Source organism: Orbicella faveolata, unplaced genomic scaffold, assembly GCF_042242905.1.
Source record: "Orbicella faveolata isolate gen_17 unplaced genomic scaffold, um_ofav_v1 contig_34, whole genome shotgun sequence".
NCBI classification, from domain to species: Eukaryota; Metazoa; Cnidaria; class Anthozoa; order Scleractinia; family Merulinidae; genus Orbicella; species Orbicella faveolata.
In genome coordinates, this window is record NW_028301563.1 from 15,863,839 (window position 1) to 15,891,166 (window position 27,328).

Consider the following 27,328-nt stretch of genomic DNA (forward strand, 5'->3'; position numbering starts at 1 on the left):
ACATCAAAGTTTGCAACCCTTCAGAAGGAGATGAAGGACAGGGCGTCCTGCTCGGAACACACATGGTGTCCATATTGTCTTAATTCTCCTCATTAGATTGTTGGGAGTGGATGATCCCTGGTTTAGACAACAATTTCAGTCTTAATTAGGACCCGCGGCAAACTGAACGATTGAAATATTCTTCAACACGAGAAGAGAAACTTCGTATCTCTAAGCGGCTATGTAATGCTCTATTTATATATAAACTCCAGAAATACCAAACCGTTCAACTTCCTCTACGAAAGGCGCGATTTATTACGAAACCATAGCAACGGTGACGTTTTCACTTGTGAAGATAACATGTTATTTTCACGTGTGAAGATGCTATCTTTTTGCGCGAAAGCTCTCCTGGCATTTCATTGGTGTTTTTATAGATAATGAGGACGTGTCAGCTCTCTAAACTAAATATCTTTACAACTCCTTAAACGGAATGGTTCATTTAATGTTTAAATATGTAAAATAAATTCGTTTCAGCTTCCTGGTCAGTGGTTCACTGAATTGATGACTGCGTTTTAAGCAATAAAATACCGTCTTGTTCACGTACTGAAAAAATAGCATTGTTCTAGTTTTTCCTTTCACATTTGATAGGTTTGTTCTTCGTTCTTAGTTACACGAAGCACTGCTCTTCGCAGAAATCTTGGCAATATACAACACTATGCTTGCTAAAAAAAACAAACAAACAAATTACGAGTATCTGTACAAGTTTCTAGCTTTCTCTTCGTGGGTGAATCAAGCCTCTTCCTACAGGCTAATGTAGTGAAGGGGTTGCTTGATTGAAGTCCTCTTTTAATGGCTTTGGAAAGCAGCGTCATGCGGCCCCTGTTCTACACAAGCAGACACCGACAACGACTGAAAAAAAAAAAAGCAGACACAGACATGAAACATAGCAAAGTAAATATCGTTGCGAAATAAAGTTAGGTAAAAGTATATATATTAAGAGAGGGATCAGATTTCGCGGAGTATTCATCCAAAAGTACGAGCGGGTTCCTACTCTGCTGTCTTTTAGGACCGCCTTAAGGACGGACCATTAGAAAATTGATGGCGGGGGTTTGAAAAAAAAAATCATGCAAGGGAGGGAGAAGAACTGAAGAAAACAAAATTCCGGCAGAGTGAATTGCACAGGCGGGCTTACAAGCTGTAATCGCCTAAAGGGCACCTTGGCAGCCACTTTACACTGAAGTTTTATTTATATTTTTTGGTCCTGGTGTAACCCTCATTCACCTGGTGTTCTCTACAATTAGGAAAACGGACATTTTTCCCTTCCAAGGCTGATGCATTTTGTGTGTAGAAACCTCATCATGGACACTGCTAGCCAAACATCCTCGCAGAAAAACCCTTAAAGATAACTATGGCTTAAAAGTGATAAAAAATAACCTTGTGCTATAAACGGCCATCCTGCTTGATTCGTTTGCAATTAAGCAAGCACAAACCGTGTTTTGAAAGGCTCGACCGTGTATAGGAATAATTTCACAACTAAAATGTATAAATGACGACTGTGGACACAGATATGCACACCGGTACGGTGAACCGTAACACTTCCCGTGAGATGGCCGCTAAGATCAACGTTGGACAAACGTCGTAAACAAAGACAATCATTAGTTCGTATAGTGTGATCGCCCAGGTGAGGGTAGTTCTGAAAAGACCCGTTGTTGGTGACTGACGTTTCGAAAACCTGAGCGGAAGACATCTTCAGAGTCAAATGAACACCTTTCAGGGCACTTCTGAGACCATCTCACGGATCCTGCAGCCCTACAACATCCGTGTAGCCCACAAACCTACAACCACGTTACGACACCTACTGACCAACGTTAAAGACAGGGACGAACCCAACAACAGACAGGGAGCAGTTTACAAGATCAAATGCTCCGACTGCCAGGCTTCCTACATTGGCGAGACTGGAGAAACCTTAACGCGAGACTGACTGAACACAAACGAGCTACGAAAAATGGTGATGCCAACAATCACACTGCTGTACATCAACAACTGATAAACCACAACATTGACTGGACCCTGCTCAATGCTTAACATTCACACTATTTTCAATACCTGACTCTGGAAAGCTGGTACACTAACTTAGTACAATAACTACCGGCGCCTTACAAACGACTTATCCACGACGAAAACGAAACCGACAAATGGACTTCTAACAGACCGACTCAATTTGATTAACAATAGACGGACCTAAAACCGACCAATTTGTTTAACAATAGACGGATCGAAACCGACCGATGGCTGATGACAAACATTACGCGAGTCTTTCGGCCAATACCATCATGGCTACACTGACCAATCACGTTCAACGGACCAGACTTGTAACATCATCGACTGACAAACACTCTTGACTTGACTCTGGAGATGACTTCCGCTCATGTTGTCGAAACATCAGTCACCAACAACAGTTCTTTTCAGAACTACCCTCACCCGGACGATCACACAAGCAGCGGCGGCAGCCGCAAAGACGACGATATTAGGGCCATTTATGCAGAATAACAAGCCGCGGCTTACGTAAGACGCGAACTGAACCATTTATACGAGCGCGGCTAATTTAAGACGCGAAGTGCTCGTATGAATGGTTCACGGCTTATGTGTGACTAATGCCTCGCTTTTGTGTTGGTTGTCCTTAGCAATCGCGGAATTGCGCGAGCGCTCGAGCGAGCGCGGGAAAAACTTGCTGTAGATAACACTCCTGTACGTTTTGAATTTGTCTTTAATTCTAACGATTCACTTAAAACCAAAATAACAAATAAAAAAATTAATGAATACGAACTTAAACTTAAATAAACCGAAAATCGGCAAAAAATAGAAGGAAAAACGAGATTAATTAGTTAACAACAAAGACAAAAGAAAAAAGAAAACGGCGACCAAAAAACGGAAAATTTAACTCTCGTGGCTACACTTGCGCTTACGCAGTGTGAGTTCGCGTCTTACGTAAGCCGCAAACAAGCCGCGATACCATTTATACGAGTGGCTTCGCGTCTTACATAAGCCGCGGCTTATTTAAGCCGAGCTCAAAACCCTCGTCTTACACAAGCCGCGGCTTATGTTATCCGCGGCTTGTGTAAGACGTGAACTGGCTAAAATGCACCGTTTATACGGCAAGTTCGCGTCTTATTTAATCCCCGGTTTGTGTAAGCCGCGGATTATTCGTATAAATGGTATAACAATAACAATAATAATAATAATAATAATAATAATAATAATAATAATAATAATAATAATAATAATAATAATAACAATGATAAATTCGTGCAGGGTACCTGACCCCGAAAAAAAAATCCTGCACAGGCAGTGGACGTGAAAAAAATTCCTGCAAGTTGAAAAAGTGACCCCTCCACCCCTCCACCTCCCCCCCCCCCCCCCCGCCCCGCCGCCATCACTTTTCTTATGGTCTGTCCCTTACAAGCGACAGTATCTCTGAAATTTGAATAAACCACACAGCATCCCCTGGGTGGGAAAACTGTTCTGTCCTGGTATTATGCCAAATTTTATTTCTCTGAAAGGTTACATCTAAAGAAAAAAAAGAAATCACTTGTTCAATTACAGCCGGATAAGTGAAACGTAGTAAACTCTAAGAAGGTGCAGCAATAGTAAAAAGATAACTATCTTTTGCACCTAATACTCAAAGTAATTCAATGTTTTCAAGTTGAGTCCTTTTTCAAGTTGATTACTCTAAAAAAGTGACTAGTGGGTATTGGACTAAAGACTTATTTTATCTACTATTGTTCTCTTCTCCATCAATCCTTAAATCCATCCAGCAAACACGCACACAAAAATCCTACTTATAACGTGAAAAAATGTTCTCACTTTAGTGGAAAAACGGCCGAAGACAGACGCCAAAAGTTTAATGTTTACCATTTGCCATACACTCCATTCTAAAACTTTATATTCTTAACCTCTTTTATATCTAACCTCTTTTATATCTAACCTCTTATTCTCTCTGTTCCCTTTTGTCTCTAGTGAAGTGGCCATCCTAAAAACATGTAAAATAAAATGTTCATTTTAAGTTGATAGTTACGATTAATGCAGTATTTTAACCCGAAAAAAAATTCATCTAAAATTGGTGACTTGACGTTTATTTTGATCCAATTCTTGCAGTTCTTATCTCAGATTCTCACACAGCTTGAACTCTTGTCGGTAAATTGTGAAATATATAATAGACATTGTTTTCCACCTTCATAATATTTCATCGCCTATTTGCTAACCTATTGCTGCCTCTGCTTTCTTTGACCTCTGATGTGTTGGCTATCCTGGGAACAGAAAAGAAAACAGACGTTTTAAGATTGTTGTTTATGAATCTACCTATACCTTTTGTAATCTGATGACCTACAGTCCATCTAGTGCATATTGCTAAGCAATTTCCTGGGTCAGATTTCATCAACCAGGAAGCCAAAGTGTTAAAATCCGGTAACAATTAGAATCAAATCACAAGAAATCAGGGCAGCAATACAAGGCATTCATGGCAATACATAGCAATACATGGCAAGAAATCTTGGACACTGGACTCGCAGTATTCAATGGTGACACTAAATGCAACTTTTGTTCAAAAAATATCTAACAGACAAAGAGACCCAGTCAAGATGTGTTTTGCTCTAAATTTAAGCAGCCAATCAGAATGCAGTTAAAAAATGGGCAAGGACTGTGACTATCATTATTGTTCTTTTCTACTCTTTGTTATGGAGAACTGGGCCAAAATTTGATATATTTATAATTGAACAATTATAGTATGCCAAGCATTGCCAACATAGTCTAACCTCTTGATTCCTGTTCTCTCTTCACTTTCTAGTGTGTTGGTCATGCTGAAAAAAAAGTACAATGTTATGATTACTGGTGGAGTAATATTAATTCAATTTTGGAGAACAGTTTAGCGATGTGATTTCAACCTATTGCTTATTTATTCACAGTATACTGATAAACAGTCAACCATAGATTGAAACAGAATGGCTTCCTAGCTATTTTGTTTCTTTCCATAATCCTTAAATCCATCAACACAAAATATAAAAAAAAAAAAAATCTGCTATTTACGGCATAAAAAATATTCTCACCTCAGTATAGAAATGGTCAAAGACAAACGACAAAATTTAACGTTCACCGTTTGCCAGAGGCGCCATTCTTAAAACTTATATTCTTAACTTCTCTTATAACTAACCTCTCATTTCCTGTGTTCTCTTTTGATCCCAGTGTGTCGGCCATCCTAAAAACATATATACAGAAATAAATAAGTTACTGTTCACGTAGTTTTTCAGCCTATATAGTTTTTCAAAAACTTCTAAGCATGGTCTATTTTGCTAACCTATTGCTGTCTCCACTCTGTCTGACCTCTGATGTGTTGGCTATCCTGGGAACAGAAAAGAAAACAGATGTTTTAAGATTGTTGTATATGAAGCTACCCATATCTTTTGCAAAGGCCTAGAGTCCATCTAGTGCATATCACTCAGCAGTTTCTTGGGTCAGATTTCATCAAACAGGAACCCAAAGTGTTAAAATCCGATAACAATTGTTGTTATACATTGAACTCACTATCACTTGTCTGATTGGCCAAAAGTGTACCGTGAATTTTCGAAATCAGCGCCTGTGACGTCATCTAGCTGCAGATTATACAATAATCATGTCAAGATCACGGGTAATCATGTCGTGTATGACCGCGGTGCATAATTTCTAAGGGTAATCATGTCAAGTTCTTGCTTTGTGTTGCTTGCCGTCAGTGAAGAAGCAAAACCATGACTTCCATTTTTTTTTTTTTTTTTCCGTTCAATGTATAATATAACAATTATTAGATTCGGTTTTTGTGATACCCAGAATAATCAAGGTCTCAGTAAAGGTTATCAGCGTCAGCCTTCGGCTTCGGCTGATAACCCCTACCTCGACCTTGATTATTCTGGATATCAAAAAAATCTCATCCAATAACTTTTTAAAATCAAATCACAAGAAATCATTACAGTAATATATGGCAAGAAATCTTGGAAGTTGGACTCACAGTATTCAGTGGTGACACCAAATACAACTTTCTTTCAAGACGTATCCAACAGACCAAGAAATCCAGCCAGGTGCGTGTTATGTTTTGAATTTAAGCAGCCAATTAGAATGCAGTTAGATAATTTTACAAGAACTGAGACAATCATCATTAGACCAATTTCAATAAATAAAATTCTAACTTGGCTCCGAGGTTTAGGAGAATAACAAAAAACAAATTGCATCGAGGATCAGGGATGATTAATTAATTTCGTTTGCTTTTATTCCCCTGAGCCTCGGAGCCAAGTTAATAATTTAATATATCGAAATTGGCATATTGGAGAACTGAGACAAAATTTGATTCAAGTATGAAAATTTTACAATTTAGGTAGAGGGTGTATCACAAACGTTTCTAAAATTTCTAACCTCTTGATTCCTGTTCTCTTTGGAATCTCTGGTGTGTTAGTCATCCTGGAGAAGAAGAATAAAGTTTAGCTGCAGATTTGACAGTGCTTCTCGCTTGACAACAACGGGTGATATCGGACTCCGAGACTTGAACTGAGTTTTTCTGAGTACAATCTTTTTTTCTACAACTGAACTCCTTCTTCTACTTGTAGTACTAAACAATCTCTTAACAGTACTAAATACAACTTTACACACCCACTTTAATGCTTGTCCCGGACTCAAGCCAGGGGTAAACTAGGTTCCCCCGGGACCCCTCCTTTATGTGGGCTGTTTAGGTATGTACGGCCCCAAAGCGTATGTTTTTTTTTTAGCCGTTTTGGTCATAAATAGGGTATCGATTTTGGCCTTTTTGTTCTCAAATAGTGTATGGTTTTTTACTCTAGTATTGAATTGGGTATGCTCTTTTTACTTTTTCATCATCATCGATAAGACCATCACTACAAGCCCTTCACAATGCCTTTAACATCGGTCTGAACTAGGTAACTTATCATAAGGCAGGTCTGAAACAGGGTTCCCCTATTAATTTAAAGGGACACTATCACCATTTTTAGCATGATTTTGGAAATCTCAAAAACATATATCGCTCTTTGGAAGCTGGACAGTAATGGTTTTATTTTGTAGTGTAGTACTCGACAAATGATTAAAACCCATTACGAAGTGAGGATGGCTAATGATGGCGAGGGTGGAAACGGATTGTGATATGGATTTTTGAAAAAGCGTCAGGATATCAGGTCTTCAAAGGTTCGAGTTTGGCTCAAAAATCGTTGAAATTTTGCAAAAATGTTGCTGAAGTGTGGACTTTCAAATTGCTTTTAATCATTTAGTTAGAGCTAAGTACATGTAAGTTCTTATTACATAAATTTAGGGACCATTTCGTGAATTTACAACAGTTTTAAGCAAATAAATCGCGACAGCATCCCTTTTAAGGGTCAGGTAATAAATAGGGTATCAAATTTTTGGTCAGGTCATAAATAGGGTAAGGAAAATCACAGATTTTGGTCTTAAATGGGGTAAAGCTTTTGGGAAGCGGGTCACACACCCTCGCCGGATTTTTCTAGGAGTACCTCCCCACCTGGACCAGGTCGTAAAAAACAAAGTACTCGGATGTAAATCCTGAACGAACGCAACTGACTGGATAAGGCAAGCCGAGGGAGAATTGAGCCAAAACTGTACACAAATAAAATAATTTTACAATTTCAGGTACATTACATGTACATGTAGATGTTACTAATAATGTCTAACCTCTTGATTCCTGTTCTCGCTGGAATCTCTGGTGCACTGGTCATCCTGAAAAAATAACACGTTTACCATGGCCTCCGAAAGTCCTCAAAGTTATTACATTTTATATGTATAAGTACTGCAAGGTCATCTTTGTTGTGATTTTGGACCAGGGGTTGGTAGATTGGTTAAAGGGAGGCTTTCACAGTTCGGGGCATGTTTGTATTTTATTATTCCCCTGTGCACGCTTTTTGGCACAGGCCCAGTTTCTCATTGTTTATGAACCAATCGTAAGCAAGTTAGTAACCTAATTTTACATGCAAATAGCCGCAAAGTCATCAACCCTAGAATATAAATTGTATGGGTCAAAACTAAATTCAATGGTCGACAGGGTCAGTAAAATCGGCTGAAATTTTCTGAGAAGTTTAGTCATCCGTCATTCTACGATGACTAGCTACAGCATGTGATTACTGAACTATATCTAGGTGGGGTTTTTAAAGCGATAACATTGATAAGAAGTGAACAAAAGTATTGAGATTTAGAGACGTGCGCCAAACCGTGAAATCCTCCCTTTAAATGGATGCCTGAGGGTGGGTAATTTAAAGGAAGATTTCAGGTATTACAACTTGAGGTACATTACATGTACATGAAGATGTTGCTAATAATGTCTAACCTCTTAATTCCTGTTCTCGCTGGAATTTCTGGTGCATTGGTCATCCTGGAAAAAAATAAAATGTGCTTAATAGCTGTCCATGTAGCACCCAACTAGTACTAGATGCTCTGAAAACTGTCTTTCATTCCAATTTGTGTTGAATGCTTATCAGTTTACCAGAGGCTCTGTTCAAATGGTTATCAGGAAATCTATATATTGAGTAACCAAACCACGATGTTTAATGATGATCAATGAAATGAATTAGAAACGTGCAAGACATACCATAAATGTCTAAAATGTTTGTGTTTATATTTGGAGGGAATAAAGTTACAATTATATTTGTGATAATCATCTAAAAATCAGTTTAAGTCCACACAAGGATATCACATACATGTACTGAAGCTCTCTAAGCAGTATAGAGGACTAAATAGTTTTGCAATCATTAACTTCTTTTAATTTAAAACTTACAGTACTTGGCTTTTATCAGGGTCTTACCTTTGACTCTTTCTGCTTTCTTTACTCCCTGGCAACTTCACCTGGATGAGTTTCAAATTGTCTTTGGATTGCTCCAGACCAATGGCGATGAGCTGCTTACGAGGATTAGTGTTTAAACAAATCACTTTGCTTTCCATATCAATTACACTTAGCTGGTCACCAGACTTGACATTTAATAGTCGAAGAAAATGATGCCTTGTGGACTCCTTAGAACAGACAACACATTCATCGTCACTGAGAAATTTACAGTCTTTGATCACCTTGTCTCTACATAAAACGTGTAGTGTTCTCCCTGAAACTGTGTCAAGGACATGTGCACCTTTATCCCTCAACGGAAATAAAATTAAATACTGTTCTGCAGGAGAAAACAACCCTTCACAGGAAAAACGACCATGATAAGGAGAATCTCTACACCACAGTATAGCTTGGCCATCAAGCAAACGAAGCGAGCGCAAGTTCTTCACGGTTATCAACTGGCATTTCCTGTTACTTGCCACAAACTCTTCATCAAGAGAAAGGCGCATTGTTGATACTATTTCTCCATCATTCGTATCCAGGAAAGTCACTTGCTTCCAAAGTTTACTGCTCCTGTATGTGCAATCTACATATGCCACTAGGTCTTCTGATAACGGGGTCACATACACGCTTTTTGGTAAGTTGGGCCATGTGCAGACACACACAGAGAGCTGAGAGTTCCACAGTTCGAGAGTATGGTTTGTTGTTGAGAACAGAACACCTTCTCTTACAGGCACAATATTAGTTATTGTCCTAAAGCTTTTCTCAGCTTTGAGCTTCCCACTAGAAATGTCCAGTGCACTAACTGTTTCTACTGCTGTACCACTGACAACATAAATAGACTCGCCATTTAGAGAAAATGCAACCTTGTTTACACTTGTAATATTTCCAAGACTTGTGGGTGTGTGATGCAGCTTTTGCCCGCTCGTTAATTCATTAACATTCAACATTTCTATCATTTTTCTATTATTTCTATATGAAATTAATACACTTTGTTCAGTTAGTAAAAATGCAACTCCCTCTGCCTTCTGGGTGAAGCCATCAAATACACATAAAATAGGATCCCCTAACAAAAAACCACACTTACTATGTGATTCGAATTTCCAGGGTACATAAGAAACTCTGTCATAAAAAACATCTAGTGAAAAGGTACGGTCATTTTCATTATTTACATTTAGACAAAAAAGGAAATGGTCGTTATGACACAAGCGTTTCGGCACTGGTGTGTGCTTACAATAAATGAATCGATGGTCTGGTGCAAATTTTATCATTCCACATACTTCTGAGGTAGTCATTTCTGCTAGTGTTCTAAAACCAGTTCCAACATCAACCAGAGAAATTAAACCGGTTGAATGGGAAATTGCTAGGAGACCTGCATCCTGAGACCATGCAAAAGACAAGACATCTTTACATCTGGTAGTGCGACTAATTTCTGTGCCATTTATCACACTCCACAAAATGATGCACCTCGCATCATCAGGGCAATCAGTTAGGATAGATGTCTTGTCTCCCGAGACTGAGCACACTGTGAAACTGCATTTGCTTTCAGGAAAAAGTGGTATTAGGTCACCATCCATACTATAGGCACAGCTGAGAACTCCAGGTAAAACAATCTCCATGGTAGGATGAAAAACAACTGAGCGATAGTGTGAAAGGACAGGTGATGATGGCACTTTTCTAAATGCCTCAAAGTAGAAAGTTTTATTGATCATCACAGGACGTTCCCAAACTAGTTTGCCTGTAAGGAGTGACCACAGCTGAATTGTTCCATTTTCACATTCACACACCAAGTAGTCTGACTGTGGTGAAACATCAAAACAAGCCACACAAGATGAATGTTGAAATCTCGCTTGAACTGCTCCCTGCTGAATCTGATTGTGCATGAATTCCATATAGGGTAAATCAGGATATTTGGTCTGCAACATGTTTGATGCCATAGAAGATAGAACTGATCCTCCCTCATTCAGCACGGTTTGGAAGAATACACTAGGATGACCTGTAAATGTGCTGTAGTACTTTCTTAACAGGTAAATTAAGGTGCTCAACATACGTTTGCTATTTTCAGAAAGCAATTGAGAATTTTCCTGCATTAGAAGCCATAAAATATCTTCGGCTGCTATTGAATAGTTTAAACAGAGCTTCGCATACAAAAGCTCTAAGTCTATCACGTATGTTTGCACACATTTCTCTTGGTTACATGAACTCATATTCTCGTCCAACTGTAACATGTGTCGTACACCATGATGTAGAGCATACTTCTCAGTGGAGCTAAACTCTGCGTCACGTACACCTTTTTGCTTCAGATGATCGAGTTCCTTGGCACAGAGGCTGGCAAGTATACGGTGGCCTTCTTTCTCATCCATGATGAAGTCATGCTCTCCATAAGAACAAGCATCCATCAACCAGTCTTTAACGGACTTGTGAATGACGTGAAGACAGCCATCACGAATAGGAAGAAGTGACGACACACTGCTAATAGCTTTAAGTACTTTCCGCTTTCCAGGTCCTGAGCTAGCATCGGGTACCAGTAGTTTGGAAAGAAAGCCAACTGGCAAGGGCTCCCTGCATGCAGTAACAATGGAAAGCAGCTTAAGAAAATTCTCTTCCTGGACACCCAGCTCCTTAAGTTCGTTCTCTAGTCGTTTAAAATAGGACTTGTAGATTGAAGAAATTGCTAGTGGCAAGCTATCATCAAGATCTCCTTGGTCTAGAACTGGCACATGCTCTTCAACAAACGAAACAAGAAAGTATGCGTACAGCATGAGCCCTTCAGACTTTTCGACAAGCTTTTCCACGATGTCGCTTTGCTTTTCTGCTTTGATAACATGTTGCATCCTCTTTTCCAAGAACCACTTGATGTCTTCCATATTCTTGTCATCATTTGATTCCAGCAGAAATGGCTTCAGATGTTTCAGTGCCTCTTCAATGTTCCTCTCTGGTCGGGTCGTACAAAGGAATCGAATCCAACATGGCAGCCTGCAAAAGTGGTTGGCGATGACATCAAGTAGCTCATTGCGTTCTTGGAAGTCACTTTCATCCAAGCCATCAATCACCATGAGCATGTTTCTTCCTGGGTCAGCTACAGTGCTAAGAGGTTCCTTAAAAAGCAGTGCAAACAGCTCCTCGACACCCATGTGGTTAGGATCTTTACCCAGATTTCTTGACAGCTGTTCCACAAGAGCTTCTTTGTATTCTGGCAAAGCATGGCACAAGTGACAGGCCAAGGACTGAAGCATCAACTGAGGATTTCGGTAACGAGCATTGTTATGCTGACAGAAGTGGCTTCCTGCCAGTCTGTCAGCTTCCTGCATTCTCTTGCAAATAACAGCAGAAATGACTGACTTCCCCATGCCTGCATTTGCACTGATTACCATAACGCGGTTTTGAGAATTTCTGTTGTGTAACCAGTTTTCAACTTTGTTGAACATCCACTCACGAGTACCTTCTTGATAACGTCCTACATGATACTCGATGTCACCTTTGAACTCTGACTTGGCAAGATTCTGCAGGACTTGCTCTTCTACCCTGTTTGTGTCTCTTCCCTCTTTCAAGCTGCCAACAGCTTGCTTTACTGCTTGCAAAGTTTCGGTCTGGGTCTGATGTAATTCTTGCAGTTTTGACTGTGTTTTGGTTTGGGCTTGGAGAACTTCATCCACTTTTGACTTGCTCTCCTGAAGTGTTTCATGGTCTTCTAGCTGGGTCTGGCGTACGTTGTCAGCAGTTTCTTGTATGTAGGTTTGGGTTTGACGTACTTCATCCAGTTTTGACTTGCTATCCTGAAGTGCTTCACCATCTTCTAGTTGAGTCTGGCGTACTTTCTCAACAGTTTCTTGCATGTTGATCTGGGTCTGGTGCATCTTATCCAGTTTTGACTTGCTATCCTTGAGTATTTTGTCGCCATCTAGTTGGGTCTTGCGTACTTCCTCGATCTTCTGTTGTGTTGTGGCCTGATATTGACGGATGTCCTTCAGCTGTGACTTGATGTCCTCTTCACTATTGGCCCAGTCAAGTAGCACGTCAAGATAATCTTCCTCCCCACAATGTTCTGCCTCCAATCTATCAATTTCTTTCTGATCCAAACCCAGAGCGACAAGAACAGCACTAATTTCCTGCCACAAAGCATTGAAAGTTGGTGTATCAACACCAGTGGTGGACACATGACCATACGATTCATTGCGGAAAAACTTAACACGAGCAAGGTTTGCCTCAAGGGAATTATCACTTGGGGGTGGGATAACGTGCCAACCTAACGGGGGTGGGGATAGTCCACAAATGTTGGTCAGAAGGACGAATAGTAAAGTGATATCAAATGTTTTCGAGTCTGGTGTAACTCCAGCAGGTGGGAACAGTTGGTCCCACTGAGCTGTACGCAAGACTTTTTTCTTTAAGAGCGTATTTAGAGTTGGGTAATTTACATGGAGATCAGCAGCCAGGTTTGGAGGAGAATGATAACCATCAAAAACATTCCTTAAAACAGTCGTTCCGCCATCAATAAGAAGTCTGTTCAGCTTGGCTCCATTTGTCGTCTCTCCAGAGCTGGCCAAGAGCGAAGGCGCAGCAGCAGCAGCCATCTGAATCCAAGTTACATTGTACAGAGTTTACATAAAGCTCTTCATCATTACCTGTGTGAAGTAAGAAAGGAATTTCATCTTACCTTTTGTATCACTGTTAAAAATATTGGGTAGATTAAGTCTGCACACGAGCCACGCGGCTCATCAGGCCAGCACTTATCTCCGGTTTCAGTAACATGAAGTGACTTGAGGTATTTCTACTATCCCTTGGATGGGATGCTAGTCCATCATAGGTTTATCCCCAGCATAAATTTCTCCGGTACCCATTTAACACCTGGGTAGAGAGAGGCACTGTGAGAGTAAAGTGTCTTGCCCAATATCACAACACAATGCCCCCGGCCAGGGCTCGAACTCGGACCACTCAATCCGGAGTCGAACGCACTGACCACGAGATTTTAGCTCGAAAAGGTTCGTAAAACAACTCGTGCCATGCCAAGAGATTATCTCGCCTTATGAAACCAGAAACCAATTGAACAACAGGACGTCCTAACCTCATTGACAATTGATCAGGATTTCCCGGGAAAAGCATCGCATTACAACACGTTTTCTATCTCGCTGTGGCATTGAAGAGAAAGACACTAAAACGGGCAAAGTAGCCAAAGGCAAAAGAAAAAATGCGCGATATAAACAATACCAAACAACATGAAATACGAGCACCAAGATAAACGTTTGCCGCAAAAATGTCCCCTCGCGGTTTCGTCCATTTAAGCGATTATAGTCGAAGCTCTTGTAAGCGGACACCCTCGGGACGCGAAAAAAGTGTCCATAACTGGAGCTAGCCGCTTACGAGAATGGTTTTCGTAAGCGGCCACTAGAGATGTAGGGGATAGATGGCCACTTACGGGAGCTTGCCCAATGTTTCGAAATGTAATCGGACCTAGATGACAATAAAACAAACACTGAAATATGGGACTGTAATTACTGAAAACTCATTGTGACGAACGGCGATGTGAAGTTGATTGATACAGACAAGAGGTTGTTAATAGGATTTTCTTTGGGGTGTCCACTTACGGGAGCTTCAAACAAAGAAGAAGTCGAAGTCATTATCTCTGAAAGTGTCCGCGGCCGCTTACGGGAATGTCCGCTTACGAGAATGTAAAAATACAGAGTTTGTATGGGAGTTAAAACGGGGTTTCAAACAGGGCGGCCGTAAATAGAGCTCTCCGCTTACGAGTGTCCGTTAAGAGAGCTTTGACTGTATGACACTTTCCTGGTTTATTAACTTTATTTGAAAATATATTTTTTCTAAATAACTCGGCTGCTTTTCGAGATTTTTAATATTTCTCTTTTGAAAACTTAAGATAAAATGGATGACTTAAATTTTGTCAAATAAAAGATAAAACGATTTTTTGTGCCCTTGAAGGTGGAAAGTAACCTTAACCATGCCAGGTTGGTCCAAAAGTCTGGGTAATACAAAAACAACCGCCTGAGAATTGGGATCAGAGCTGATAGGCCTCTTCCATAAAACTACACAATTACAGAAACCAGAGGCAGGGCAAATTCATTTAATCTAGCAGATCTAGTTCCCAGAGGCTGCAATCCTTTTGGTCAGCACCAAGAAATTGAGACCTCTGGGATTAATTGGAGGCATTAGATACTGCAGCAACCCTCTCTAGACATGTTCAGAAACTGTCATTAAACTTGATTACGTGTGCACGATCAAACTGGAACCAGAAATTTCAAGTTCCTGCGTGGGTTCGGGGAATTACTCTCAATGGTTGACAGCCCATGACAGACAGGGGTTACATGTAAAACCAATGAGATCCTTTGGGCCACCAAGGCTACTTGTACACCCAAAACACACTGTGATGAACAAAATGACTTCACTATAATTCTTACCAATCAGAAAAACACAGGCAGTATCAGACTGGGGCACTTGTACATGTAAGTTTACTAAAAGTTGCCATGTCATGTTTGGACAGCAAGCGCTCAACCTCATTAAGGAAGGCGAGTTAATTGAGGTTTGATAATATTACATGTACATGTGCATCACAGCTTTCATTTCTGTTAGTTTCCAAATGCAAAAAGCAATTTGATAATGGTTAGTCCACTTATTTGCAACAAGGCTGATCAGTTTCTCCAAATCCTCTCAAAGTCACCAACTGTGGCAGGTGGTGCCTTTGTGGGGGAGAAAGTAATTGTTTGTTTCCCAATGCCACACTTCAATGGCCTGCGGAATAAAATAGTGCAAATCCCTAGAGAGGGCCTCTGCATAACCTGCTACCTCCTACCCAAACACGGGAAGACTTGCGATATGATAAAAGCCAGCAGGTTTGAAGATACAATCGAACCTCTCTAATACCGACACCGAAGGGACAGAGTGAAGTGTCCATATTAGAGAGGAGTCCGTGTTGGAGAGATCAATATGATGATGTCACTTTTTAAAAGTTTTCACAGACAGTTTAGAGTGCTTAGTAACTAAAATCAGGCCCAAAAAGAGCGTCTTGTGGATTTCTGAATCTAAAAATTAATTCATTAACTTTAAATTGAATGATAAAGTGTCAATGTTTGTGCAACCACTGACAAGAAATTGTGCATACTGCACATTATCAACACTTGGTCCCTGGAGTGTACGTAGTAAAGAGGTTAAATTTGTATATGAATTTGCTCCTTTGGGCCAAGATTAAGTGTCCGTTGTCCATTTTAGAGAGGGTCTGTATTATAGAGGTTTTCTTTAGAGGGAATGATGAGAATATTGTTGGTACATAGGAAACTGTCCATGTTAGAGAGGTGTCCGTATGGAGAGGTGTCCATATGGAGAGGTGTCTGTATGGACAGGTTGGACTGTATCTATTGGTCCCTTCAGTGACCTTCATCAGTTACAATGATGGAAAACTATTGAAAAGAAACTGCTGTTTAAACTTACCTGAGTTATTGGAAACTCAGATTCTTAAATCTACTGTATGAAGGCAGTTTGACTTGTTGGAAGTTCTGAAAATAATACAGATTAACATTTTAGTGTGTGTTCCTTTCCCACTCAAGTTGCAAATCATTTCAGTATGATAAACTCTAAGGCATTGATAAAACTATGTGGATACAATGATCAGTATGTACATTACTGTACCCCAGAGTGTGTCCACTCCTATGTATATAGACAGCCCCAAGCTAATACTAATACTCAGAGAGAAATCGACAGTGGTAAGTAACACAAGTTTGTTTCCTAATTTAAACACTCCTAGCTACATGTAGAAAGTCTTGTTAATAAAACTTACCTTAAGTATATTAAGACCTTGAAAGTCTTCTGAAATCTGTGAATGCTGTTTGACTCACTAGAGATGCTGAAGATTCAAAATATTTTCATTTTAGTTTGTTCACACCGAATCAGATTACCCTGGAGTGGCACATAATAAACTTCGAGTCTGTGTTACAAAGCATACACTGAGTAGCACGGTATTAAACGTCCCCAAGAGTGGCCCCCAAGATACATTTTACCCCAAGGATGTTGAGATTTTAAAACACTGTAAATATTCAAAAGGCTGCCAAGTTCTTCCCTTACTGGGCATCTTGTATCTAACCCTAAAAGAGCTTACTCACAAGATAGCCTATGGGACTGCTACAGGCCATGACAAAGTGCATTTGCTGTACTCTACTAGTACATCTACTCAAGGGTGTTATACATAAGTATGTTGTATTACCAGTTACACCAACCAGAGGCCTTAATTGTCCTAATATTTCACACTGACCTGACACAGTCAGATTTTTGGCCAAGTTTGGGTACTGTAAATCTCTTAAGTACACTGTATTTGTACCTTATTGTACGTAACAAAAACTTTTACAGCACATCAGGCTTGTTTGGTCTCACCAAAATACATGTACAGGACTTAACCAAATTTGCTTCATACACATGTATGGCACCAAATTGTATCAGAAGAGCTTGGCAATAAAACTTTAACCCACTTTAAACCACTTTGGAAAGTAGATTTCAATTTTTACTTTCCATCTCAAAATTATACTTTCCAAAATGGAGTGCAGTATCATGGCTGCTAACCATAAAAAACTGTAAAATAAAATCCTACCACATCTTACAGAATTGATAGTTTCTTGGACAATCCTTAGTCATTAAAATTTGGGTGATTGCACCATACCATGTGTATTTATCGTATCCTGAGACCTACTAAAAGACATGGTTTTCACTGCTCCTGGGGTGCATTGAAGTATTTTAACCAATGAAAGCCAGCGTTAGATCATTATCACTTGGAAAGGTCTGGCACTAGGCATGAAGACCAATCCGTGACCAAGTTCAATATCTGCACACATAGAAGGGCGACTTGTAACTGCCACGACCAGAAGGTTTTCTTTTTTTGTTCGCCATGATCTTGATTGTGGCTTTCGCCGCTCACAATCGCAGCTTCACCACAAAAACAAAAGAAACCCTCTGGCAAATAATATTTCAGAAAATACATGTAACACTTACAATTCATCTTCAACTTGCATCACAGGGTTCAAAATAACGCCTGGTCAGGCCAGAATGGTGACTTGACCAGCCAAAAACTTCACTTGCAGGACATGTTGACCGGTCACATCATGTTGAGACAGTCACATTGTTCTTTTTTGAATAAACAATCAAATCCTCAAATGTAAATCTTTTTTATTATGACCTCTCACATGAAAACTTACACCAACAGGTATCTGTTTGAATGGCTCAAAATCGGCAGAATCGCCACACATCCGGAAAGTCAAAGTTTCCACTGTACCTCCTCATCAGGATGTCATGTGCTCAGAAAAATATTCAGAAAAATATTCAGCCGTTTGAACAACTGCTGCTATCCATTGGAAAAAAAAATTCATCTGTTAGGACAACAGAGGTTTCAGCCTTTCCAACAGCAGAGGGTTTCCGTACAGCAAAGGGAATCCAATCAGATTCAGGTTTCATGACACTTAAGATTAGCCTTACTGTCACACTTTTGTCAAAGAGCACCTCTCTTTGTTTGCGTATATTTTAAAGGTATTGCTCTACAGATCTCAAGATATTTGTTGTTTCTTTCACTTTCACTGCACAAAAATCAATGAACAAGATGCCAAAATAACACTTAAAGCTTGATTGTCAAGTTGTTTCCAACTTAGACTCTTTGGGACTCCTGGACATCAAAACACGCATTTTGCAGTCTGCTTCATTTCCATCAAACTGTAAATGTCACACTGAGCACAAACCCAGTATCTAAAGTAATTCAGAACCAAACAATAGAAGTTACTGTTACAAAATGTATGAAAATAATATTATTATGTACCAACAAAAAAGCCGAAGGCCTTATCAGTATCTGTATCTGTAAAGTTATTTTGTTCACGAATGAAATTTGAGACAATCTCAACTCATTGCTGCAATGGTACCAAAATTTACCCACAATCAGTGGTAAAATCTACCAAATTATGGTCATTAGTTCTTTGTGATCAAAAGCTCTCTCTAATATGACTACAACAGAATTATGATTTTTTACAGCTTAGGCCATGCGCACGGTGTTGGACGTGTACAATGGCGTAACAAAATATGCATATAACGCTAAATAGCAAGCTAAAGTGCAAAATTCATGAACAATAAGATCAATCTGACAGCATAAATGTTGAGTAAATTTCATGTGCATTTACCCAACGATAAGAAAATGGCCAAACATTCTTTTGTTATGAATTTTCAACAAAATCAAAACACTGTACTCGAAATTTACAATATAAAACAGAGTGAACGCACTAAGAATTTTGGCAATTATTTCTGCTTCCACTAAAAACAAGGCACAACGATCTCAAAAACCAAGGTGCAGTCAAAGATGAATTTCTTATCAAACGGTAGCTTTTTTAGAGCTAGAAATCATTTTCTAGTATTACATTCTAAAACATTTGACTAAAGTTTAGGTTGATCATTCAGAGTTCAACCAAGCGTTTGTATTCAGTGTTTCGATGGTTTCTGTCATGCGTTTTGACCGTTTTGTTTCTATCGTTTTGTTGTTTTTACCTTTTGATTTAAACATTTCTACTTTTGGTTTCAATAGTTTCTACCTTTCGTTTCAATCGTTTCTATCTTTCATTTCAATGGTCTATTACATTTCATTTCAACCATTTCTAGCTTTCGTAATGCTCAAAATAGATTCACCCTGCTTATGCCATTTTCGGGCTGTGAAGCTCATTGGTTTGCTTGATTAATTTTAACCAATCAGGTTATGTTTATTGACGCAGGGGAACATTTAGGTACGTTGAGCAAGCAAGCTTCGAAAGTTAAAGTGAATGTAAATGGAGTTTATAAATGGTCAAAATTTAATACAGTCGAAAGATTCTGTTTTAATAACAAAATCATAAGGCAAAGACACAAAGAGAGAACTTCTTGTTGTATTAAGAGAAGCACAACATCATTCACTTGAATAATGGTTTTCTGGTCAAGCAAAGTTGGCTAAAGTCCTGCGGGAATCTTACCCCGAAATTTCACTTGAAAATGTAAGTTCTGAAAAACCATTCACGATTATTTTCAGAGAAATGGCAGCTTCTTGGAAATACGTTTCTTATGATAGTAAAATGTCTTTTCTCAGAGTACTGTTTAATTGCCTCCTTTACAAGTAAAAACAAACAGTAAAAACCTAATCACTGGCTTAGCCGGGGGCCATTAAAAAGTAAATGGACTGTTATTTTTTGGGAAAAAATTGATATAATATTAATTATTCAAATGATAGAAACCAAACGATGGAAACGAACACAAATGATCCAAACCAGAAAAACCAAATGATTATACACAAATGATTCAAGCCATATAAACAAACGATTCAAACCACATGATCGAAGGATTCAAACCATTTAAACAAACCATTCAAGCAATAAAAACAAACCAAACCATTAAACTACACAAACGCTTGATGATGGTTTTGCAAACAAAAGTTTAAGGCATTCCAAACAACATAAATGCTGTACATGTACATGTCCAGAAACAATGACAAAAGTGTATGGTTTGACTGAACAAGAGTGTTACATGACTTGTTGAAATGTTGGTAAGTTGACTAACTTGTTTTCAATTTTTGCATTCTCAAACCCAGCAAATGAGAATTAAAACAACATGACCAACCATGGTCCGAAAATTATTTTGAGCACAGTACAACACAGAGAAATGTAGACACCATTTTGGTGACTAAACCAGAATTTTTGGTCACCAACCTGGATGAAATGTTAGTCACACGGGCGACCGTATCGGTGACAATCTTAAGCCCTGCTTCATATCTAGACAACGGGGTCCAGGAAATACCCATACCTAACTACTACATGTAGGGATGGCTTCCATGTTTTAAGCACCACCCCCCCCCCCCCCCTCCCCCCACGGCTTGCCTTCAGAAATTTCAAAAAATGCTCTAAACATCTCTCCATGCCTTGGGAATTCAAAGGCTCTCTCCCTTCAGGATTTCCATTTTCATTTCAACCCTCTAGAATTCCTGCTTTGACTGACCCTAAGACTTCTGACAACAGAGATCTTAAGCTTATAAATCTTCCCAGATGTTTCTCCTGATAATTCTCAGTCAAACAACTGTCTAAGCATGCCTCAAAATTGTGACCAATACGATCACGTGCATTCTGACTAAATGTTTGGCAACTAATGTAGAACTTCCTCCACTTTAATCACAATTTTGCAACTTAAGAACTCTCAACTAAACTTAGTGAAAAACTAAAAATTTCAATTGTTTTGCAGAAATTTACCTTCAACAATACAAACAATATTCACTCGATGGGATGCTAGTCCATTGCAGGGTTTAAATCCCCAGCATTAAATTTGCCGATACCCATTTATACATCTGGAAGCACTGAAATGTCTACTGTCTTTCAAATCAATTTTTGATAATTATTCACTCAGTCTGAACAGAATATTTTGTTGCTTAAGTTTTGAAACAACTTTTATCAAGCCTGCAGAACATTCAGAGCTATTCTGTAGTTCTTCTTCGTAAAATTATTTTTGACTCTAACTATTCAAAGTTATATTACTTTTAGTGTAAAAAAATTATGCTGATTAAAAAATATCTGATTTCTTACTCTTAATCAAGACATCAAAGGACACCCTTGTCCTCCTCTTTCTTTACAATGATGACCTTTCTAATTTTCAGGTGTACTCAGGCAGTTTTACAACGATTTCGAAAGTTTTCCCTTCGCCACTCCCCCCTCCCACCCCTTCACCAGCCAGACAGTACATCAAACATCGATCTTTGGCCATAATGCTATGAATATTAATTGAAGTGAACAGAACCCTAAATAGAAATCATGAAGTAAAGGATAACTACAGCATAACAACAGCCTTTCAAGAGGCTGAATAATTCTTGATTAAGACCGAAATATGCAGCCGCAAGAACGAATAGTGAAGGGCTGCAAGGCCGGGGGGGGGGGTGCAGCTTTGGAAACCTGATTTATAGAATCAAAGTCGCAAGTTTTCTACAGTGCTTACCAGCAATGAGTATTAATCGATGAAATTTACTCCTTGCCTGTGTAAGTCGTGGACTGGGTCCTGTAAGATGACAGCAACACTCATTAATACCGAAAGCTTTGTCGAAACTATCAAATATTTTCACCAACTGATGAATTCAAAAGCGGAAGTGATCTTACCGCAGTTAACACATCGTTGAGTCGTTTATCACTAAGGAAACGTATTCCTGCTGTGACAAAGAATACAAATGATGGTTTTTGAACTAACTTCGCTGGAAAAATAAGTTGATTTTTCCAGAAATGAGGGAATTTCACCAGACGGAAAATAACTTCTGCAAGGCGAAGCGACAGAATGCAGGCAGTCACACCTAACACCGCGGCAAAACGTATGCGCATGCGTCAAGTTCAGCATTTCCGGTTTGTCCGAAGTGTTCGGTGGTTCAGATTAATTTTGCTGTTCGCCTCGCGGTGTTTAAGCTTGTTGTTGTGAATCAGCAGCCACAGATGAAAGAAGAAAAGACCACAAATACAAAAAAGGTATGTAGACAATAACTTGTTGCAATTACTGGTCCTGGAAATGTTCGTTGGACCCTTTACGAAATGCTCCGCAGTGGCCGTCATTACTGATTAGTAGCTAAGAAAGCCTCTTGTCAGTTCGTGTTGTACATACATACATTTATTTGATAAGTAGGTTTTTAAAGTATGCAACTGTACAGCTGATGTGGACCTACTACTACTAAGTCTAGATAAGGAAAACAGAAATTTACAATACAATCGTCATAATACTAAAAATAGTGTACAATAATGGTTAAAAAGAGGGATCAAATAATTTAAAAATATCTAAAGTTAGGGTTCTTCTTCTTATTTATACATGTTTTTTTTTTATTTTTTTATTTCAATTTGTTGTTTGGACTGCTACAAGATTATATCCGTTGAAAATTTTTTTCATGGTGACAGAGAAGGTTCGTAAGTCTATTCGTTGTTTATCGATTTTATTTAGCTTATAATACTACGAATTTCATAATGGAAGTGATCTCACGATTTCAACTTGTTGAGCTGATCATGAGAACCTCACTTAAAACTCAAGCTACATGTAATAGTCAAGCGCCTGCATGAAAATACAAACTTTCGGTTTGGAAATAAATTTCAATTTTACTTTCAGAATTTCATGATTACAACAGCAGCAAGACTGCCTTCTTTGGTGAGCCATTCTAAATGAAATGCCAGAGAACTTTGAGGTACCATTGGATTTTCATTCAGGATGGATAGGTCAAAGGAGTCTTCAAGTTGTACATTGCCAGTAATAAGAGGCAGAACACCATTACAGAACTGTGTAGTAACTCACTCATTTGAAACAATAAATTTATTAAAATTTAAAATCATTTCCGTGACTTATATGATTTTCTATGTTACAATAACATGTTTCCTTTATGCGCCACTGTTTTGCTAGCCTATCCATATGTACACAAAAAGACTGTTCAACTAACCGGACAAGTTTTTAATTCACAAAATTTTAAAGTTATAGCTTTCAGATTTTAAGCTACCGTACTTTAAACTCACTCGAAGTACATTTGAAATCTGAGGGTTTACAAACATTGGCTGCTCCCTGAGGAGCCTGCCTTTTTGACCATCCACATCCCTTCGGCTTGTGCTGAAACCTCAAATTCTCCCAGAATTGATAACATCTCAGGATGCCCCATGTTGCTGGATAAATAATCCCTCTCCTCTTTGAAGTGTATTTGTTTTCTGAGATCTATAAAAAGAATGGCATTATTGCAAGTTAGTTCACTGAAACTACTTTTATGTCCTTACCTTTCAAGGGGTTAAATGTGAAGAAAGGTAAAACATCTAGTAATTTTACTTCGTTATATAATAGAACTGACATTTATATTGGGGTAAAGCTGTGTCTGCTGTTCTAGTTAAGAAACATGCAATAATTAATCAAACAGACTTTTTAAACTGAGTGGCCTTATGGTCTTCCAAGGAGACCTGTATTTTAAATACAAATAAGAACAAAACAGGGCAAAGTACCTGAAATATGCTATTGTGCACAACAAAACAAGAGTTCTTTTTTCCTCTAATACATGGTGTTCTTCACTCAATCTTGGATCTTCCCAGAGAATAGACTGCAAAATGACATTGAAAAGACCAGGTGCAGTTTTGCCCACAAACTCTTTCATCTGTCCAGGAGCATACAGTGGCACAGCATCACTGCTTTCATAATGATGTTGCAAGGATATCTAAAATTTTCCGATCAGCTGGTCAAATGAATTTTCTGAAATTAATAGAAAAGGTAAATATCTATTTTACTTGTTTAAATAAAATATTGAAATAATTTTATTTATTAAATTTAAATATTTGATTCTCTGCTTGTGTCAATCACTGTCATGTGTTGGTCTTAACACATCCTCTTACTTATTGGATTGCACAAATACAATACCTGTATCAGAAATATAATCTTGAAATGGTGTCTGTTACCCTTACCAGTCACCTAAACAACATTATGCTATTTTGATTGTTACCTAAGTCACTAGTCAATACTCAATCCAAAATAATTATCAGTTTTCCAAATCATTAAAAGGATGAGACTTAAATAGTTTGTGGCAACTCTGGTGCAGCATTTTTTTCTTGGCCAAGAGACTCCTCAGATAACTCTTCCAAATCATTGCCATAATAATTGAGAAGTCCTCTAAATCCTTCTCATTAGTGCTTATGACTTCAACTGAACAATGAAATTTATGATATTGTCATTGATCATGTGCAATACATGTAAATAATGATAATCTGTTTGAATGAGTTTTGGTCAGATGTTGTTACTATAGTGTGCCATGGATCATCATGATGTCAAACAATTATCCTTCAAAATACTTGTATCTTGTACATCTTGTATCTTTACATTTCAGGTAAGTGATACTAACCTGATAGTTGAGTTAAGTCATGGATTGCTGTTGTCATCCTGTTACAAACTGTTTTATCCACTGTAACTTCACCATAGCAATTTATTTTTACTACCCCAAATGATGTTTGTATTTCTGCCATGGACATTTGCTGGCTTTTTGGGTACTGCAGGTCTATTCCACAAGCCTCTTCTAGAAATTTAAGGCTTTATAACAGCAATTGGAAATGGTTCTGAACTTTTTGGAGGCCTTCACTACTGCTGTGTTGCTGCTTTAAGTTCTTGTGTAGTCTTAAAATTGGTAAATTGCAAGATCTAAATAAAAAATTTTAAAAAAAATAAGAAATAAACATATTAGTGATGAGTTTGTTTGTATCCAGATACTGAAAATGGATGTCCAAAAAGCATATCCCCCCAATAATGAAAAATGGAGTAGGTGAATTTTTAGTGAAATTTTTCATGAAGTGGGTGCCCATAGGGTTCCTGGACACCCCTCTAACTGAATCCTCGGTGTGGGGACAACATTGCAGTACTACTGAATTTCAGTAAGTATATGTGAAACTGACATTAATTTTAGACAATATTATTGGTGCAATTTTATGAGTTTGGTCATAGGAAAAATAAGTTTGTCAAGTGGCATAAAGTTCTTGTTTTGCTGTCTTTAAAATTATTATTTTTCTTTAAATTCGTTTGGCAATTAATTTTTCAAAATAATATTTCCCAGCTTCTGTGTTACCTTTTTCTTTCCAAAATATACCAGTTTTAGACTGAACCGCCTGAGGTGGCTTTTTGCTACCTGCACCCCAACAATGAATTTTAGTGAAGCAATTGACCGTACTGTACTGTAGTCAAGAAGAGTAGAATAAAAATGTGAGGTGCACTAACTGCAAATAACACTCCAAAATCAGTAGTGCAAGATAATTTTATAGGTACCTTTTGAAGTTTGTCATCTGAGGTCTGTTTATTTCCATCTTAGTGGAGAACCATACATGCGTAAGACTTGGATCATTTAACACGAAATATAATTAAGGCCCAGTTCAGACGCCGAACTTTTCATGAGCCGAACCAAATATATTGAATTAAGTACATGAAAAGTTCGGCGTCTGAATCAGTTAAGAACGGCTATTTGAATTTGGAACGGCCCGGCCGTTCTTCCCGCCTAGCTCAGCCGGGAATTTCGGCTTTGGAACGGCTTTGATTCAGACGTCGAACTTTTCATGAGCCGAACCTAATGCATAACTTATTATAACGCATTTTACAAGCAGTTTTTACTTTGCCTGAAAATCGCTGACATTTCGATGTGTTTTGGTTTAGGCTAAATAAAGTTCGGCGAATTAAGTTCGACGTCTGAATCAACAGGTGTGCTCTTGATAATTTGGGTCGGTCCAAATTCGAATTAAGTTCGGCTCATGAAAAGTTTGGCGTCTGAACTGGCCCTAAATTTAAAATGAATTTTTTTTTGGTATCATGTCTACTTCGCCGCAAATTTTGATACAAACAACCTGTTTATTGTTGCAACAAAAATCTTTGAGAGAGTATGCTTTCCTTTTCCTTAATTTCATTTAATTTGCTGGTAAGGAGATTCCGAAAATCCTTGCAGCAATCCAAGGCAGTGCGAACCTGCGTGTCAATTATAATTAACCAATGTCTAATTAACTGACCTGCCAGTAGTTCGTAACACCGGCGGCTTCTATTCAGGATGCGAGGTAAACCTTGTTTCTTCGTCCACTCTGGTACAGCATTTGTAGCACCACCTTGCACTTGGCTTGTACCCATGACATGTTGCTCCTATGGCATCCAGGACCGCAAAAAGTCTCGCAGGAATCCGCTGTTTCCTGACGCCTCGCGAATGGTTTTCTCTAGGAACCGAACATCTGTTGTTGGTCGTCCGTATTTCGTCCCGGTGAACACGGCAAACTGTTGAGCCCACTTGAGTTCGGCAGCTCTGGTTAAATCTTCAAACAGAAAATATTTTTTGCCGGCACATTTACGGCTGCTTTTGTTGGCTTTCCCACATTTTTCTGCGAAGGAACTGCACAACCAAACCAACGCAACAAGGAGAACTACGTAAAAAAAAAAATTGCCCTTGTCGAGCGCGAACGCGCCCGAAATTCTCTCATATTTTGTTGTTGGTGCAAACACCAAACCCCTGGGTGCAAGCGCTTGAAACTTAAATGAAAAATAAACTTTTCAACGAGACAAACCTTTCCCCTACTTTCTTTTGCTCACTCTTACTTTTTGTTTTCAAACTTCGCGGTACGGGATTTTATCTTGTTTACATTGGATTTTAATACGTAGCCGGAAATGCATAATTTACCGGAAGCTCAAATTTGTACTCATGCGCAGTGCGTTTTACCGCGGTGTTTGTCACACCTAAATGTAATCTGAGCTGGGACAGTCCCAAGAATGTCGCAGAAGCCTGAGCGTATACAATCTGGAATGGCACCGTAAGGACTTGTGAACTGTGGAGTAATGTGCATACGGTGCACCTCGAGATAAATGAACGAGGTCCGTAAAATGCCTTTTCTACTGTACAACAACTGGGGTTCGAGATGTATGGAGGGCACTCCATCCCGTAAAGGGCGTGAGGCGAAACCCATAACTTGTACAGAGATACCCAGTATGTTCCGAACCAGTTTCCCGTATGAAGCA

The 27,328-nt window shown here is 38.8% G+C and overlaps 2 protein-coding genes and 2 long non-coding RNA genes across 6 annotated transcripts in view; 1 reads left to right on the forward strand and 3 right to left on the reverse strand.

Annotated features, from left to right (window-relative positions):
• Positions 1 to 16,326, reverse strand: part of LOC110043805 (uncharacterized) — a 46,424-nt gene extending 30,098 nt beyond the window's left edge. The window contains exon 1 of the mRNA XM_089298907.1: positions 16,271 to 16,326. The gene's annotated coding sequence lies outside the window, so the exon portion shown is untranslated. The remainder of the gene's footprint in view (positions 1 to 16,270) is intronic.
• LOC149105014 (uncharacterized) lies at positions 265 to 16,334 on the reverse strand. Of its 3 annotated transcripts, XM_089298908.1 has the most exons (11): positions 16,271 to 16,334; positions 8,819 to 13,455; positions 8,345 to 8,389; positions 7,696 to 7,740; positions 6,415 to 6,459; positions 5,330 to 5,374; positions 5,186 to 5,230; positions 4,791 to 4,835; positions 4,242 to 4,286; positions 3,965 to 4,009; positions 265 to 888 (listed from the first exon to the last, which is right to left on the reverse strand). In XM_089298908.1, the coding sequence occupies exons 2-11, from the start codon at positions 13,402 to 13,404 to the stop codon at positions 864 to 866; spliced, it is 4,971 nt and encodes a 1,656-aa protein (XP_089155034.1). In that variant the 5' UTR covers positions 13,405 to 13,455; positions 16,271 to 16,334; the 3' UTR covers positions 265 to 863. The 3 variants fall into 3 exon arrangements, with proteins under 3 accessions (XP_089155034.1, XP_089155035.1, XP_089155036.1); XM_089298909.1 differs by lacking the exon at positions 6,415 to 6,459; XM_089298910.1 differs by lacking the exons at positions 4,791 to 4,835; positions 5,186 to 5,230; positions 5,330 to 5,374.
• A 5,817-nt stretch (positions 16,335 to 22,151) lies between these two features.
• Positions 22,152 to 23,162, forward strand: LOC149105015 (uncharacterized). Its single transcript, XR_016210092.1, has 2 exons — positions 22,152 to 22,317; positions 22,703 to 23,162. It is a non-coding gene; the product is annotated as an uncharacterized LOC149105015 (long non-coding RNA).
• On the reverse strand, positions 23,117 to 23,939 carry LOC149105016 (uncharacterized). Its single transcript, XR_016210093.1, has 2 exons — positions 23,812 to 23,939; positions 23,117 to 23,533 (listed from the first exon to the last, which is right to left on the reverse strand). It is a non-coding gene; the product is annotated as an uncharacterized LOC149105016 (long non-coding RNA).
• Positions 23,940 to 27,328: the final 3,389 nt, after the last annotated feature.

Excerpts from the sequence above, each read along its gene's own strand:
- LOC149105014 (XM_089298908.1), bottom strand. The coding sequence starts at position 13,404 with ATGGCTGCTGCTGCTGCGCCTTCGCTCTTGGCCAGCTCTGGAGAGACG. Across the intron at positions 4,836-5,185 it reads GAGAACACAGGAAATGAGAG|CATGACCAACACACTAGAAA; the intron begins GTTAGTTATAAG and ends CTTTTTTTTCAG. Across the intron at positions 889-3,964 it reads GGGAACAGAGAGAATAAGAG|TCGTTGTCGGTGTCTGCTTG; the intron begins GTTAGATATAAA and ends TTTTTTTTTCAG.